The 17,615-nt window shown below is 42.5% G+C and overlaps 1 protein-coding gene across 1 annotated transcript; it reads left to right on the top strand.

Annotated features, from left to right (window-relative positions):
- The first annotated feature begins 3,248 nt into the window (after positions 1 to 3,248).
- cusr (Copper-only SOD repeat protein) lies at positions 3,249 to 17,525 on the top strand. Its single transcript, XM_076985120.1, has 10 exons — positions 3,249 to 3,373; positions 5,058 to 7,135; positions 8,157 to 8,256; positions 10,069 to 10,146; positions 10,317 to 10,421; positions 10,741 to 10,873; positions 11,219 to 11,333; positions 12,299 to 12,423; positions 16,176 to 16,259; positions 16,701 to 17,525. Exons 2-10 carry the CDS (start codon positions 5,790 to 5,792, stop codon positions 16,793 to 16,795), a joined length of 2,181 nt encoding a protein of 726 aa, XP_076841235.1. The 5' UTR covers positions 3,249 to 3,373; positions 5,058 to 5,789; the 3' UTR covers positions 16,796 to 17,525.
- Positions 17,526 to 17,615: the final 90 nt, after the last annotated feature.

The raw sequence follows: 17,615 nt of genomic DNA on the forward strand, positions 1-17,615 counted from the left end.
TCTTGCTTGCTTGAAGAGCAGGGTTTTTTATGTTAAGGCATTTTTTTGGGGGGGATAATAAACTTGAGCTTTTTTTCACGAGAGTATTTAAGGAAAGGCTTCACCACATACACTACATTATGGGAACAAGACCATTGAGAGCCAATGAGGCACCAAGATAGTGGCCCATTAAACGCATTCTACTACACAGGCAAGGAAGTCACGCATGTTCTTAATTATTACTGTAATGGTACAGCCCCGATCCCTCCCTCCGGGAGTGTGTTTATGTAGTCTGCGTCTGTTTATGTCCATATATGTATTTCCTTTCGTCATGGTTCAATGTGCATTCGTTCATTCGTCTCACGCAGAACACATGGGTCTTGTTTATTTTTAGGTATATATTTGTCTGTCGATGTCGCACCGTTAAGTGTTTCATGTCGTTTCTTTTCAGCACTGCTAAAAGCTAAAAAAGCTATCTGTTCACTATACGTCGGTCTCGACATCCTTCCTACCCCTCGTCATGACAATATATTGTGGACCTATATACACTGCTCAAAAAATTAAAGAGAACATCACAATGTAACATCACAATGTAACTCCAAGACAAGCACACTTCTGTAAAACCAGCTGTTCAGTTAGGAAGCAACACTGATTGTGAATCAATTTCACCTGCTGTTGTGCAAATGGAACAGACAACAGGTAGAAATCAGAGGCAATTAGCAAGACCCCCCCTATAAAGGAGTGGTTCTGCAGGTGGTGACCACAGACCTTTTCTCTGTTCTCATCCTTTCTGCCTGATGTTTTGGTCATTTTTGTATTTTGTCAGTTCTCTCACCATAGAAGTAGCATGAGGCGGTGTCTACAACCCACAGAAGTTGCTCAGGTAATGCAACTTATCCAGAATGGCACATCAATGCGAGTTGTGGCAAGAAGATTTGCTGTGTCTTTCAGCACTGAGCATGGAGCAGATACCAGGAGACAGGCCAGTACACCAGGAGACACAGAGGGGGCCGTAGGAGGGCAACAACCCAGCAGCAGGACCGCTAACTCCTCCTTTGTGCAAGGAGGAACAGGAAGAGCAGTGCCAGAGCCCTGCTAAACGACCTCCAGCAGGCCACTAATATCCATGTTTCTGCTCAAACTGTCAGAAACAGACTCCATGAGGGTGGTATGAGGGCCCAACATCCACAAGTTGGGCTTGTGTTTACAGCCCAACACCGTGCAGGTCAATTGACATTTGCCAGAGAACACCAAGATTGGCAGAATCGCCATTGCAGCCCTGTGGATGAGAGCAGGTTCATACTGAGCACATGACAGAGTCTGGAGACGCCGTGGAGAACGTTCTGCTGCCTGCAACATCCTCCAGCATGACAGGTTTGGCAGTGGGTCAGTAATGGTGTGGGGAGGCATTTCTTTGGAGGACCACACAGACCTCCATGTGCTAGCTAGAGGTACCCTGACATCCATTAGGTACTAGGAGGAGATCCTCATAATCATTCTGAGACCATATGCTGGTGCAGTGGGCTCTGGGTTCTTCTGATGACAATGCTAGGCCTCATGTGGCTGGAGTGTGTCAGCAGTTCTTGCATGATGAAGACATTGATGCTACGGACTGGCCTGCCCATTCCCCAGACCTGAATCCAATTGAGCACATCTGGGACATCATGTCTCGTCCCATCCACCAACGTCACGTTGCACCACAGACTGTCCAGAAGTTGACTGATGGTTTAATCCAGGTTTGGGAGGAGATTCCTCAGAAGAACATCCACAGCCTCATCAGGAGCATGCCCAGGCATTGTAGGGAGGTCATACAGGCCACATACACTACTGAGCCTCATTTGAACTTGTCTTGAAGAAATTCCACTTAAGTCATTTTCCACTTTGATTGATACATATTAATATATTGTGTACCTGTGTGAAAAAATGGGCTCAGTTTTCTGAGCAGTATTTATTTTTTGCATTGTGAATTTAATATGGTAATGTTGATCGGACAGAGGAAAGAGCACATGATTTGTCGTTTGTCTGTTAGCTCATCTTTTCTCAAAACGAGCATTTGGGAGACAGGAAAATGGAAAATAGAGTCAGCACGAAAAACAAATGTATTCCAGTTTTCTTTGGCTAGCTTGTAAGTAGTGCAAAGGTATTCATTAATCTAGTTACCAAATAACTACATCATTTTCTCAACACCTCCAACATAAGACCAAACTAGGTAGCTAATCTAGCTAGCATGCTAAATGTGAAATGAACTAATAATCTAAACCTTGGGATGGCAATTCTACCTGCATGTAGGCTCATAATATAGAGACAAGAAGGAAAATATAGTCATATTGTAATATTTTCCATTGAACGCACACAACATCTCAATGTCGCTCTCTAAATTTTAAAACTAGACAGACTGTGTCTGTTACTGTGCCTTTAAGATGGCTACAGATACGTCTGTGTCTGTACATCTGATTGAGTATCCTGCACTGTCCTCATTCAGAAAGCACTCAGAACTGCAGACGTGAGGTGAACACCTGTGAACAGGTGTGTGCTGAGTAGGAGATATGTAAATAATGGTGCCCTTGTAACATCAGTGATTTCAAAATGGGATGTTGGAGCTTAGATGTCATATATGGACAGTATATGTGAGAGAGAACTGTGTGTTAGAACAATGTGTGTTGAAACATTTTCACATCTCTCAAACATTCCTAATTTCAATGAAGTAAGGGAGATTTTTGTTTTTCATGAAAAAAAAAACAATATAAGAAATCATTTTCTCAGTGGCTCAAAATCCCTACAGCTGAATGAAACGTATTTTCATTGCCATATTTTACATGAAACACAGGTAACATTGCTACATTTTAATTATAAATGTTAGTGTGATCATTAGGCCACACAACTATGAAACATGATCCTCCGTGTAATCATCACATCAGAAGGATATCACACAGAAGATGAAAACGTTGTTTTATCTACACTGGTTGCTTCACACTGGGTTGAGCTGTTCAGTGGTGTTCCTCAAGGGCCAACCTTAGCAGTATGCATAATGTGTTTATCTGAAATCAGCCAATCACCAGTGGTGTAATTAGGACCTGCCCATTTCCAGTTATAGCTGAGAAAATACAGAAGAGCTCTTCTCATCTTAGGTATTTTACTCTTTCACACACACACACACACACACACACACACACACACACACACACACACACACACACACACACAGTGCAAGGGGCTTCCCTTCTTGAAATCACTCACATTGGCTGCGTTCATCCCCCCCCCCCCCCCCCCCCAGACACACGTAGCCATACAAATGCACGCTCACACACACACACACACACGCTCACACACACACGCAAGGACACAGCTGCCAACATGTGCCTTTCAGCAGCGTTTCTCCTCTTCACTCTGTGGGGTGAGTCCGTTCTGTTTTCATACCCTCTTTTCTTCCCAAGAACTGAAGCTTGCGACTCATACTGGGAAATAAAACGCATTTTCTTTCACCGAGTTGTTTGGCTCTCGAAGGTTCTCAGTTTTAAACTATAATTTGACCTCTGTATGCTCGAGCAGGAGCTGGATAAAACATTGGTGAAAAGGTGAACATATAATTATTTACAGTGTTCTCTCAAGAAAGGAGGTAAACTTTGCATCACAGTCTTGATGTAGTCTTGTGAACTATTTGTGCCAGGTTGTCCACTTTGCAGCATTCTGTGCCCCATGATCTTAGCTTTTTCTTTATAATATCAGCTCTCAAAATAACTTTGTGCCTATGTACTATATATTAGAAGTAATATAGTTAGTGGCAAAATAAAGTTATGTATATAATCAGAGAGATTAGTGCAGTAATTAATCAGACAGCATTATGATTTGCATGTATTACCAGTATATTGGCATGTGGATGGCACATAAGTGGCATATGTCCAGTGTCTCCAGTGTGGAAGTATTTTCTAAGAGATTTCTTTTAAAGAACTATTAAATTCTATTAAAAAAACTATTAAATTAAAGAACTAAAGAATTTTCTACTATTAGAAAACATTAAACATTAAAGTCAAATCTATGGGTGGACCATGTTTGGTTGGATGAGTGACTCAGGTGTATCAATTTTAGGGGTTTACTATTAAGGTTTATTTACTCTACCCTAAAATGATTATCACTTCGCTTTTTAAGACACCACCATTTCATTGTTGAATGACCTCGTGTAGGCAATTGTAGGATGCGGCCTATTGTTTAGCACTGAATGTGAAAAAGGTGTCGATACCATGGCTCCAAGCTCGTAAAGTCTTTATCCCAGTTTTCAAGAGGTCTTCCTGCACCCTCTGAAAAGCTGTCATCTCCTCTTTCACTCAGAGGTGTGTATGACTCAGTATCTCTCTCTCTTCTGCTTTTTTGCCCCCATTTTTTTTTGGATCTGTTGTAAACGCTGTCACAAACAATGGTTGTGTGTAACTGAGACAAGTTTTATTTAACCTTGGGCTCCATGGACTGGAAGCCTTTCTGTGAAATATACATTCAAATATAAATATTTGGCCTGCTTTGTAGCTCATTTCCTGTATGAAAAAGTACCTAAATGCCTAAAGAATGGGTAGAAAGAAAGTAGAAAATGGGAAAAGAGTGGATCAGGTGCTCATGCCTCACAAAGCAACAAAGCAACACTGTGATTACATGCTTTGTGGAGGGCTTAGAGAAGATTTACTGCAACCCTGTTCCTGAAACCCCGTTACCAGAGGCTTCTGGGAGAAAAACAAGAAAAAAAGACAAATTAACATGTACACACAACAGTGGGCAGCGTCCACTAGAACAAAATGTCTGTACATTTTTGATCTTTTAGCAAACTCAGGTCTTTAGTAGGATATCCGCTTGATGTCCTACTGTAGATTGTTTAGGAATATTTTTCCTATTTGATTTGATGAAGTATGCTGATCATTTTCTCCATGCAAAGGAAAAAGGTGAGAAAATTTTATGGAGTAAATGATTGAATAAAATTTGCTGTATTTAAATAAAAACACTGGAAAAGGTTAAAATTCACAAAATAGTGAAGGTAAGACCCTCTCTCCTGTCAAATTCCTCACCTCATTTGGTAAATTCACTTCTTTTTCCAGGTTCTGCTACCTGTGGCCAGTTTCAGGTCGATTTCAACATGGCGGGTGTCACTGGTTCGGTCCAGTTTGACTCTGTGCAGAACACAGCCACCTTTAACCTCAGTGGCATAGGGTCATGTGACTCCTTCAACGTCTCTCTCACCGAGTTCCCTGTGATGTACGGTCACGTGGCCCAGCCCTGCGAGATGGCCCACATAGGAGGGCAGTTGGCCACCTTCTCTGTGCGCTCTCGTGACGTTGTGAACGTTTCCAGTGCTCTCCAGAAGATGTCTGGTCTGGAAGCACTCTCTCTAGTGGTGCAGACATGTGACGGGAGGAAGGCATGTGCTGGTCTCTTAGCAAGGTCAAGGGTCAACACGTCTCAGGCTCGTTTCTTCTCCGAAATAGCTGGGAATGTCTACCTCCGCCAGGTAGAAGGGGAAACTGGTGCCGTTCTTCTCTCCAACCTGGTTAGTGTGGATCAGAGTGCCTCTCCATTATCTAACGTCAGCATTTTTTTGTCTCAGAGCTCAGCCGCCAGCTGCCAAACCTTGCTAGGCAGTCTGGACCCCAACAGTTTAACAAAGTTGGGTCAGGTGAAGGTCGGTACCCCCGCTTGAAGCTGTTAAATCCCGTTTGGACATCTTCTCCCTTGAGAGTGGCGTTCGTTTCGCTCTGCTCAGCCTCAGGTCAGGGTACTCGTGTGCTGAGGTCCGGACCTTAGACTCGAAGGTTGTAAGTGCCCTTATAGACATGCAGGGAGTCAAAGGATATATTACCTTTCACCAGCCTTCCCCTTTTGACCTCACCACTGTAACGTTGAATTTAACTGGCCTGGACAGGAGAATTGGGCCCTACCACGTGCACCTGTTCCCGACCCCTGAGATGAGATCGCCCCCACAGAGCGCTTGCAGTAACAACAACGTTGGAGGTCACTGGAACCCCTTTGGTATTGACACTCAGGCTTCCGTGTATCCCCCATCCCTGAACTCCACCCATGATTTCTATGAGGTCGGTGACCTGAGCTCCAAGCATGGGTCGCTAGTGAACATGAGTGACTTTCAAGGCAGCTTCACTGACTGGAACCTGCCCCTGTTTGGGCAAAACAGCATTGTGGGGCGTTCAGTTGTTCTCCATCAGCCTAATGGAACGAGGTTTGCCTGTGCAAGCATCGGCTATCCTGGGGACGTAATCACAGCCAGGGCCGTCTTCCAGAGTCCAGTGGTGGGGTCCGTCCTGTTCACCCAGCTGAAGGGAGACCCTTACTCCGACGTCTCGGTGTTCCTCGACTTGTCTTATGGGCATCCGTCCATGCCAGCGACTCAGAAACACCACTGGCACATCCACAAATACCCCATCAGCACGGAAACAGACACAGACGAATTTCGCTGCGTGTCCACCACAGGGCACTGGAACCCGTTTGGTATCAACACCAGCGTAAGCAGCTACAAGCTGAACTGCAGACCGGATTGTCCCTTCGCTTGTGAGGTTGGAGACCTGTCCAGCAAACACAGTTTGCTGAATTTAGGAACAGGCACAGGGATGTTTGACAGCAAGAGGTTCTTTACAGACACCACATCATGGATGTCTGGAACTGACTCCATGATTGGCAGGTCAGTAGTCATACATGGACCCGATGAGGCCAGTGTTCGCATAGCCTGCGCCAACCTCACCCAGGTACGTTTCCCCTCCGCCATGTCCGGACCCTGGCAAGGGGCCGGGTCAGCAGTGGGCCGCATCCATTTCTACCAGACCTCTCCACAAGGTCCAACCAACCTCCAGATTTCTCTGGAGAGGCTTGGGGCCATAGCTGCCGGATACCACGTCCACATATTGCCTGTGGTGAGAGGAGTGGACGCCTGCACTGACAAGAACATCATGGGTCATTTCAACCCATACGCCGTGAATACCTCACAGTCTCCTGCTCCAGGAATTGGCACGGTGGATCAGTATGAGACTGGCGATATCAGTGGAAAGTTTGGGTATCTAACGGATCAGGACCAGGTCCAGAACCATTATATCGATGGTAATATGCCGCTGAACGGGCCCAACAGCATCATAGGACGCTCGCTGGTTATCCACTACAGGAACGGGTCAAGGTTAGTCACAGCACCTTACAAAAACACCTCACAACAACTCTTAGGGTTGGTTATTCATACTAAACTGCGGTGCCAATGGTAAATCACCTTTGGAAATTATTTATGTATGTCTCATGTATTTAGACAATGGAAGGCAAACTGATATCTCACAGGATCCACAGTTCAGATGTTGCAGTTTAGTCATGAGTGTATCATACCATTTTTACATGTTTACTAACATTACTAATGTAATGTATTATAAAGTAAAGCTTTACTTAATGCTTAAAAATACTTAAATACTTTACATGTTTAGGAAAGAAGAACAATGACTTGGATTTGTGTAGAAAAAAACAGAAAAACAGAAATAGGTGTATGACTCAAATTCTTTTGATTTCTTGAGTTTCTGGTTCCCTTTTATGTGTGGTTAAATGTAACTGTAATGTAGTTTGGGTGAAAAAAATAAATTTGAGGAACTGAGGCACATTTATTTAAGGTTGCCGTCTACAGAAAGGGCAGATATGGGCTCTATTTTTGTAATTATGAAACACCAGCTCATATCAGCTTACCTCAAAGCTATTTGGGATCCATCATTTGGTCAAATATTTTAAATACCAACCCATCCTTCTCTGTTGAAAATATAAATGATGCTGATCTCCAACTGAGATATACATTTTATACACACACACACACACACACACACACACACACACACACACACACACACACACACACACACACACACACAAACTAACTAAAATAAAAAACACAAAAAACTCCCATTTAATAATGACAAACTCATAGATAACATTTTTCACATCCTTCATGTGACTTGGATATATGTAAGTGTTTCCACAAATCACATTTTAACCCAAATGCTAATGAGTAACAGGTGAATATTTTCGGCTCCTATTTTCGGTCACAACAGAAACACCATAAATGTTTCGTTGAAGCAAAATGCAACATCTGTGTCTGTCTAATGTTTTATTTATTTTATCTACAATATTTTATTTATTTGCTGGTTGGTGTTTCTATGTTTCTGCAGAATGCAGTGTGCTGACATCACACCCGAGAACACCTCGGATTCATATTGGGTCATCGCCAAGGCGACATTCAACAGCCATGTGACTGGCGAAGTAACCATGGTAATGTGTATGATTTTAAAAAATGGTTAGTGTTTATTTGTAATTAAACTAAGAGCAAAACAGAGAAGAGGAAAACAAATAGCATTGAACAAAAATGCACTGAAACATGGATAAATCTTGTGCATCAGTGTCACTCATCCATGTTTATGGGTGTGAATGGGCAATTGTATATTTGCAGAGTCTTAATGTGCTCTGTAGGAATAAATTTAAAAGTGATTAACCCTCAACATCCCAGCACACATACATTATCAGTGTTATGTACATATAAGCTGTATGTAAATGTTTGATACAAACCCTAGAAGAATCACATAACAATAACTTTAAAATGTTACAGAATTAGCTTTATATATTATATTAGTTCTTTTTATGTTGTATCTATAACAGCTGCTTAACATACATGGTATTTCAAATGTGAATTATATTTGCATGTTAAGATCTATTCGTGTGGTAAGTTGTTTATATGTAAGATATTTGTGGGTCTAATACACTTCAATCAATCAATCAATCAAAATGTATTTATATATCACATTTACACTTGTGTTTGAGAAAGGGGATAGATGCGTGTTATTGTACATGAAACCATAATGATGATAAACCTACATGTTAAAGTAATCAACACATAAAGTCATGATCATACGTGATTTTTAAGTCATGCACATGGGAATATTCATAGACTTTTTATTCACGGATGAAATCAAGATCCACCAAACCCACTTGGGCAAGCGTGTACCTTTCGCTTGGGTTAAGGAAGGGATGTCTCTTTAAAACTGCCACAAAAAGATGACGCTGTATTCACTCCATAGAGTAGGGGACGGGGAGCAGGGCAGAAATGTTGGAAGACAGGAGCAAAGGGAAGAGGAGATGACAGAAAGGGAGGAGGGGAGAGATGAAATGAGACAACAGGACACTGGAGAAGCATCAGCATAAATGGATAAGTGAAAGAAGAGAGGGAGAGAGAGAGGTCGGGAGGGGTCCTGAGAATAATAGGTTATAAATGTTGGAGTACGTGTTACATTAATGACATAATGTAACATGGTAAAGTGTGAATAAACCCCAGTGGTGCACGCTTTTATGTCCCCTGTTTGGAAGATATGCCTGTATAATTTAGCATAAGGCAGCCTAGGTTGTTTTAGCATGGGCACTTTTTAATGCTAATGCTAATATTGTTGGCTGATGGGAGGTGAGACTGTGAGCGTTAGTCATGGAGCGGGGATTGGTAGCAGGATTAGTACTCGGGGAGCAGCCATTAGTAGATAGAGCAGTACTCAGGGAATTGGGGACTGGCAGAGAGTTCATTACTTAGGGAGTTTGGTTTGGTAGGGCGATCATTACTTAGGGAGTTTGGTTTGGTAGGGAGATCATTACTTAGGGAGTTTGGTTTGGTAGGGAGATCATTACTTAGGGAGTTTGGTTTGGTAGGGAGATTATTACTTAGGCAGTTTGGTTTGGTAGGGAGATCATTACTTAGGGAGTTTGGTTTGGTAGGGCGATCATTACTTAGGGAGTTTGGTTTGGTAGGGAGATCATTACTTAGGGAATTTGGATTAGTAGATCAGAACTTGGAGAGTGAGGTTTAGTAGAGAAAGCAGTACTCAGGGACTGGTGGTAAAACCACACAATCCCTATCGTAATGCCCATGTACATGACATTCAGCAGTGTGAACATGGTTTTGAACAGTCCTACCTCATAATGAAGCAACCTAACCAGATACCACAGAGGGGGACTTGGGTAGAACGTTCTAGAGTGAAATGAAATGTTCACTCTGGTTGTGTAGGAAGTACAGGCCTGATGGTGTTCTGTTTGTACCTTCAGTCCCAGCAGAGATTTCCTGATGGCAGCTACACTGACGCCATCCTGCTGGTGGACATCCGTCTATCCACACCACTTAACGTGAGTATCAAACCAATGACTGCTTCCGCACGATATAAAGCTCTGACTGGTCCACACAGCTCAGACCTCTCCACCGGCTTTCATTAAGTGTTATGCGTGAACGTTCCCAGAAGGTGGCTGATTTCAGAACCACGAAGAGCTTAATTAAGTCGGTCCTCGTTTCTGATCAGATCACAGAAGCTTCATGGGAGATCATGGAAAGTCGTGTTGCTGGGCTCAATAACGGGTGTGAAGGGACAGGAGGGACCTATAACCCTTTCAACATGACAGCACAGGTAAAACAACACACATGACAGCTTTATTGGTTGTGTTGCTTGCCAAAACAGTTATGTTCTCACTACATAGTTATGGCTTTCTGAATAGAAACTGTACTTAGTCTTTTTAGTGAGTTCAGTACGTTATCTCACTCCATTAGATTAAATGCTTCCCTGGAGAATTTGCATGTAAAATGTATCCCAAAACTCCATAACCAAGAAACAAGTCCTACAAGACAATAAAGTTGATCTTAAGAATTCTTATAACACTTCAGAAACGTACAAAACCCCCCCTCTCTTTCTTGTTTTTTTATTTGTTTAAATACACAAACTACTACAGAATACCAGCTGTTCTCCGCTCACCCCTTTGGTCTGTCCGGTCGGGGACCTGACGTCCAAGCTTGGCTCCGTTAGCCTGACCCAGAGGCGACTGTTCACGGACGGACACCTGCAGCTCGCCGGAGACCTCACAGGTGTGGCTGTGGATCATTATCCCATCCACCTCTAACGCAGAGCGCCATTGTAATGGTTACTCAGACCTTGGAGTTGGGGGGTAAAGATACAAATAACTGAATAAATTTCCTTTGTTTAAGTATAAACAGGTGTTGTACGAATGAAGTGCTTCTTTGTCCTTGAAGTGTTTAGCTTGTATACAACATTAAGATCAAGCCTGAAGAACAGGCTCTGTCAGGTAGGGGGTGTATAAACGTCGGACCCCCCATGATGCACTCGTATCCACACAGAGAAACCAAACCTGCATGCATACATTAACAAACTGCACCAAATGCAAAGATGACATGACTTCCTTTTCTCGTTAGTCATCTACAGATCACTGGTCCTCAGAGCGGGGAACATGATCCTCGCGTGTGCCGACATTCTCCCGGAATCGCCCTCTGCTCAGCAGATCTTTCCGAGTGTGACGTCCTTTAGCAGGTGGGCCTTGGCGCAGAAGATGTGCGGTCATGTGACCTGAGAGTGCCCCGTGACTCCTGTAATGCCCGTGTGGCTTTTGCTACCTCGATACCGGCCCGCTGTGGTGCTTCGAAGACCTCAGGCAGTGTAATTATTATAGTATTTTGTGGAACTCCAGCCCCAATCTAGCCTCAGTCTGACATCACCCAGTCTAGTCCTAATCTGTCCCCAGTCTAGCCCCATTCACAACCTAATCCAGACCCATTCTAGCCAATCTGGACCCACTCATAACATTGCCCCAGTCTAATTTCCATCTAACCCCACTGTGAAGGTGTCAATTCCAGGTTCAGAAAGTAAAAGTCCTCACCAGGATTTTGCTCAGGCTTCCTGGATTGTGTTGATTCCACTAATTTTACCTGGATTGCACTAATTAGAAAATCTAGCAAGCTTGAGCAAAATCCTGGTGAGGACTTTTACTTTCTGAACCTGGAATTGACACCTCTGACCCACTGTAAACCCACTTTTAGCCCCAGTCTAATATCCATCTAACCCCACAGTAAACCCACATTAGCCCCAGTCTATCCCCAATCTGGAGCTCAGGAGGGAGCTCTCTGTCTTTTCCCAGAGGGCCACACTGTGTCTTTTCCAACACGCCTCTAACTGGGTGCATCCTGCAGTGTCCTGCAGGCCACGCTGCCATTGGGGAAACGAAACTGAGAGGGCGGTCGCATGGCTGTGGCACCTGTGTCAGGAAACCGCAGGACATTTACAGACACGTGCGAGGCACGAAACACGATGGAAACCGCCAGATGTTGTTAATCAAACATCATGACATCTGTTAGATTTTACTGTTTAGAGATCTAGATTTCAGAGGAAATTAATATGCAAGCAAGATAATAAAATATCAGTTATTCCAGAGGTTCGAATCAACCTCGCAAATCTGCATTGACTGATGGACCTAAAAGAGGTTTCTATTATTTGATCAGGTATGACTTCCGCAAGAGGGTGGCCAACGTCCTGGCAGTCGACCTGTCCAGGGTGTCTATCTTGCCTGGAGCGCTGTCCCCCACAGCAGGGGGGACGTGTCAGCAGGTGACCTTCGTTGTATCAGGTGAGACATCACTCACTTTCACTTCTACCAATCTGCAGGAGGGACATAGAGGTCTTTGGAAGCCATGCAGTTTGGCTGAGGAAACCCAGCAGACATTTCCCACCCATGCATGGATGTCTTGATTGCAATTTCTATTCCTCATGCTTCAGTCTTGCAAAACCATGTGGAACCACAACTCAGATCTTCACACCCTCATCGTTGGAGCGCTGCTAGCTGCTAACAGTGAGGAGACGACCAGATGTTTTCACAGTTGACACGTACGGTAGCTGAACAGTGGAAGGTGAATGGTAGAAGGATGAATTCTGTTGAGGGAGACTTTGGTTGTACAGGACCAAACAGGCTGGTAAAAGGTGTGTAAGAGTCCTTGTGTAAGAGTCATACTGGAGTACTGACGTGTTAGGGGAGAGAACAACCATTTGTTAAAGTCCAGTAGGAGTCAGATACCTGTGCATAACTCAGAACCTGTTCTTCTTATGAGTGGGAGTGGGCATTGTCATAGACTGACTGCCCCAGCAAGTGTGTGTGTGTGTGCGTGTGTGTGCGTGTGTGTGGTTTTCCATGTCTGTCTAAATGTACTCTGAGCTTCCCCTTTCTGCTTCCTCCCTGGTGGATGAACCCTGTCGGTCAAAACAATGAACAATTCACTCCTTTCACAGCAAATGCACCCATGCACACACGAAAAAGACGAAAATTATATGGTAACCGGAGGACACGCATGAGTGTGTGAGAGGGTCTGGCCTTCCAAGCCCTCCTGAGACAGGAGAGTGTAATGTGTCACAGAGAGAGGCTTATACATATATATAAATAAGATGCCAAACGTTTTTCACCGGTCTAATATCAGTTTCTGCTCTGGACATGGGGGAACCTGAGCAGGTTCAGGCTTCTTAGTCAGTAATGCTTGCTGGAGGTACTATAGGTGCAGGGGTTTCTTGGCCAGCTTTTCAGAGCCCTGGGGAAGGGGGGGAGGGGGGGGGGGGAGGGGGGGTCATGCAGAAACTCTGCATTCTCAGGGGGGAGTGCTTGAGCAGATCAGGTGTTTGTAGTTAAGGTAGTATGATTCTGCCAAAAATATCTAATTGTGATTTTTCTGACCAGTATTGCAAATGCAACTTGCATTGTTATACTGTTCAATTGGTTATGCACCAGGCTTGTTTTTATGGTCCTGTTTCAAAGCTGTACATAAAATTTTGTCCTTTTTATCAATGTCAAATCAAAATCAAATCAAATCAAAATTTATTTATATAGCACCTTCCAACAATGCATTGCATTGACCAAAGTGCTTAACAAAACAAATAAAACAATATCATAAAACCATTTAAAGTAAAAGTAGATATTTACGATGTCGAAATTAAGTGCTTAATCAAACAAATCAAATAAAACAATATCATACAACCATTTAAAATAAAAGTAGAAGTAATTTAAAGTGTCAAGAATTATACGTCGAAGGCCTTTTTGAATAAGTAGGTCTTAAGTTTGGCCTTAAACAGAACCAGGTCAGAGATGGAACGCAACTCTAAGAGAACACAATTCCAGGCCATTGGACCAGCCACAGAGAAGGAACGATCCCCCCAGTGCTTGCATCTAGATTTTGGCACTTTGAGTAGGTATTGGCCAGCTGACCGTAGGGCTCTGCTGGGCTGATGGATTTGTATAAGTTTTGTGATGTATGGTGGTGCAAGGTCATTCAAAGCTTTAAAGACAAAGACCAGCAGTTTAAACTGTATTTTAAACTGAACCAGGAGCCAGTGTAAAGATGAAATAACAGGTGTAATGTGCTCAGATTTACGTGTGCTGGTTAATAAACGAGCAGCAGAGTTCTGAACAAGCTGTAAACGAGAGATGGAAGACTGATTAATTCCAACATATAGAGTGTTACAATAGTCTAGAACTCACAAATGCATGGATGGCTTTCTCCAAATCAGTACGGCTGATGAAAGGCTTTACTTTAGAGAGCAAACGGAGCTGAAAGAAGCTTGTTTTCACAACAGAATCAATCTGTTCATCAAGTTTGAAATTACTGTCAAGCTTCACTCCTAGATTAAGCGAAATACTAGGGAGCGAAATACTTGAACTGAAAGAATTTTTACATGGGTTCCTGTTAGTGTCAAACAAAATCCATTCAGTTTTGTCATTATTCAAATGGAGAAAATGCTTGAGACAGCCAATGCTTAACGTCATTTAAGCAGCTGATAATAGAATTAAGACTGAGTGCAGATTTTGCAGCAACAGGCAGATAGATTTGTAAATCATCTGCATACAAATGAAAAGACAGGTTATGACGTGCAATGATAGGTCCTAGTGGCAGCATATAAAGTGAGAAAAGTACAGGCCCCAGAATGGATCCCTGCGGAACACCAGAGGTCAAAGGAATCGCAGAAGTGGAAGACAGATCCCCTATCATTACAGAGAAAGTTTGGTCTGTTAGATAGTACTTAAACCGCTCAAGGACCACTCCTTGAAGACCGATATGGTGAGTCAGACGAGTAATAAGAATCTGATGGTCCACAATGTCAAAAGCTGCTGAGAGGTCTAACATAACCAGCAGAACAGGTTTTTTGGCATCAAGGGACAAAAAAACATCATTTTGTACTTTAAGTACTGGAGATTCTACACTATGATGAGATCTAAAACCAGACTGGAATTTTTCAAACAAGTTATGTGTTATTGAAACTTTTGATTTTAAAATTGTATTGATTCTAAATCATGAAATTATTATTTAGATTATGAATTATGAAACTGATAAATTACTTATCTCTGATTGTGGCTAATAAAAATAAATCAGTATAGTTACACGGTCTCAGAACACGTCTGAGGTATCCAAGACAACACATTGACAATGATCACGATAAAATTGTGGTTTAACTAATATAATTTTTTCATAAAATCTTTTCAGAAAATCTTTTTAGTTGCCACTGAAGAACAACTGCTTGCTTTAAACATGCATTTATTCTAACCAGAGGTGTCAATTCCAGGTTCAGAAAGTAAAAGTCCTCACCAGGATTTTGCTCAGGCTTGCTGGTGTGACGGGCAGGGGTGAGCAACTAAAAGGAAGCGATCACGCCAAGTCTCAGGGAAAAAGGATGGTTTAATAGAAAGTGTGCAAACCTAAAACCCATGCAATATCTCCAAATTAAGGATATAATGACCAGCGGTCAACTGGTACAAAGACAAGACATATATAGGCAAACAAACGACCCTCAGGTGAGACGGATCACGGGCTCCGCCCACCTGAGGGACGCACATGACGTCACCAGACAACAACAACAACAGCCGCTGTGGACGGAGGCGGCCGGTAGAGGGCCGCCTCACCGTGACAGCTGGATTGTGTTGATTCCACTAATGTTACCTGGATTGCACTAATTAGAAAATCTAGAAAGCTTGAGCAAAATCCTGGTGAGGACTTTTACTTTCTGAACATGGAATTGACACCTCTGATTCTAACCATCTATTACTTTAATAGGAAAAATAACATTATTCTAATATTAAATATTTTTGTTTTATTTTTGAGATCACATCATATTATACTCCACACTGAAAAAAGTGACAAGCTGCTTTTAGATACCTTTTAGGAAGGTGGGATTGATCCATTTTAATGTTTTTAGTAACACTAAACCAGAGTGACCCCAATAGCACAAAACTAATGAAATGCTTTCAAACATCTAAGCCAGCCTAGAGTGTTGAGAGAACTTTACGCTTGAACTTTACGCCTGAACTTTACACCTGAACTGACGCCTTGTGCCTCTGCCTACCAGGCCAGGTTGACCCAGACCAGCTTGCCTCCGTGAAGACGAGCCAGGAAATGGGAATTTACCAACAGACCAGTGAATGCACAAAAAGTAAGGCCCGGTTCCAGACTGCTTTTGCGGGGGGAGTCAAAGATGCAGGGGCACATGGTCGTAAATATGCAACATGGTACTGGAGGGGGTTTTTATGTGTTTACGAACTATGTGTGTTTGTTATGAGTGAGAGTTTTTGCTTGTTGTGACAAAAAATGTCCACCCTAGAGACTTAAGAGCGTCTGCCAAATTCTGAATATGTGAATGAATGATTCTGAATATGTGAATGAATGATTCTGAACATGTGAATGAATGATTCGGAACATGTGAATGAATGATTCTGAACATGTGAATGAATGATTCTGAATATGTGAATGAATGATTCTGAACATGTGAATGAATGATTCTGAACATGTGAATGAATGATTCTGGACATGTGAATGAATGATGGTTTTTCTCATGACTATACTCTCTGGTGCAACTTCTCTCTGTTCTGTTAAGGTGGTGCCCATGGTTTGCTACTGACCCACGGATGGTTCGTCCAGATCCTCTCACTAGTTCTGGTGTACCATCTCCAGTCTGCTGTTCTGCAGTGAACGTCACTCGGACTTTGAAACCACCAATGTATATATCTTTTATACAGATTTACAGCTGATACAGTTTACAGTTGATGTACATGTTCTAATGGAGCCTAATTAAATCAGCAAGTTAAATTAACTTGAAATCACACAACATTATCTGACCAGTGGCACAGGTCTTGTTTCAACTTTGGGAGGTGTGGTTTGGGGGGTGGCGGGTTTGTTATAGTGTAGACTGCTCACATCCCTTAAAATATAAATAAGGTGAGCAGGAATTATTGCTGCACATCTATTTGACTCTGTAGCACTATTCCTACTGTTTTTCTTGTGACTCGATTTAATTGTGTTAGCTGTTATGTGTTACATTTAGAGGGAGGCAAATAAAAATGTATTTTGTAAAATAACTTATTTTATCACCACCACCACCACCACCATCATCATCATCATCATCATCATCATCATCATCATCATCATCATCATCATCATCATCAATATAGCAGTGCAGTAGCTAATTGGATCATCAATGCAACAGTCAATAAGGAAACATTCTGATGTGCTCTCTATACTCTGTATGTCTTTACAGTTTCATTACATGTTATGTTTTGCTTATACGTACGCTTGCTCATAGTCTAGTCATGAACAAAGCAAAGCGTCCAATTTCGCGTGATTTGTAAGTTGTACATTATGTTGTGCAATGCTATTTTCAATGTTGTTTGAAAGAATAGAAATAAAATCGCCACAAAAACGATCTTGAAAGTTTTTTTAAATAGATTTTAAGTGAAAACGTGAACCTAAATGCCTAATATTCCTAAATTTCACCTCGCAGTATATACAGGGA

This window comes from Brachyhypopomus gauderio, unplaced genomic scaffold (genome assembly GCF_052324685.1).
Source record: "Brachyhypopomus gauderio isolate BG-103 unplaced genomic scaffold, BGAUD_0.2 sc37, whole genome shotgun sequence".
Lineage (NCBI taxonomy): Eukaryota > Metazoa > Chordata > Actinopteri > Gymnotiformes > Hypopomidae > Brachyhypopomus > Brachyhypopomus gauderio.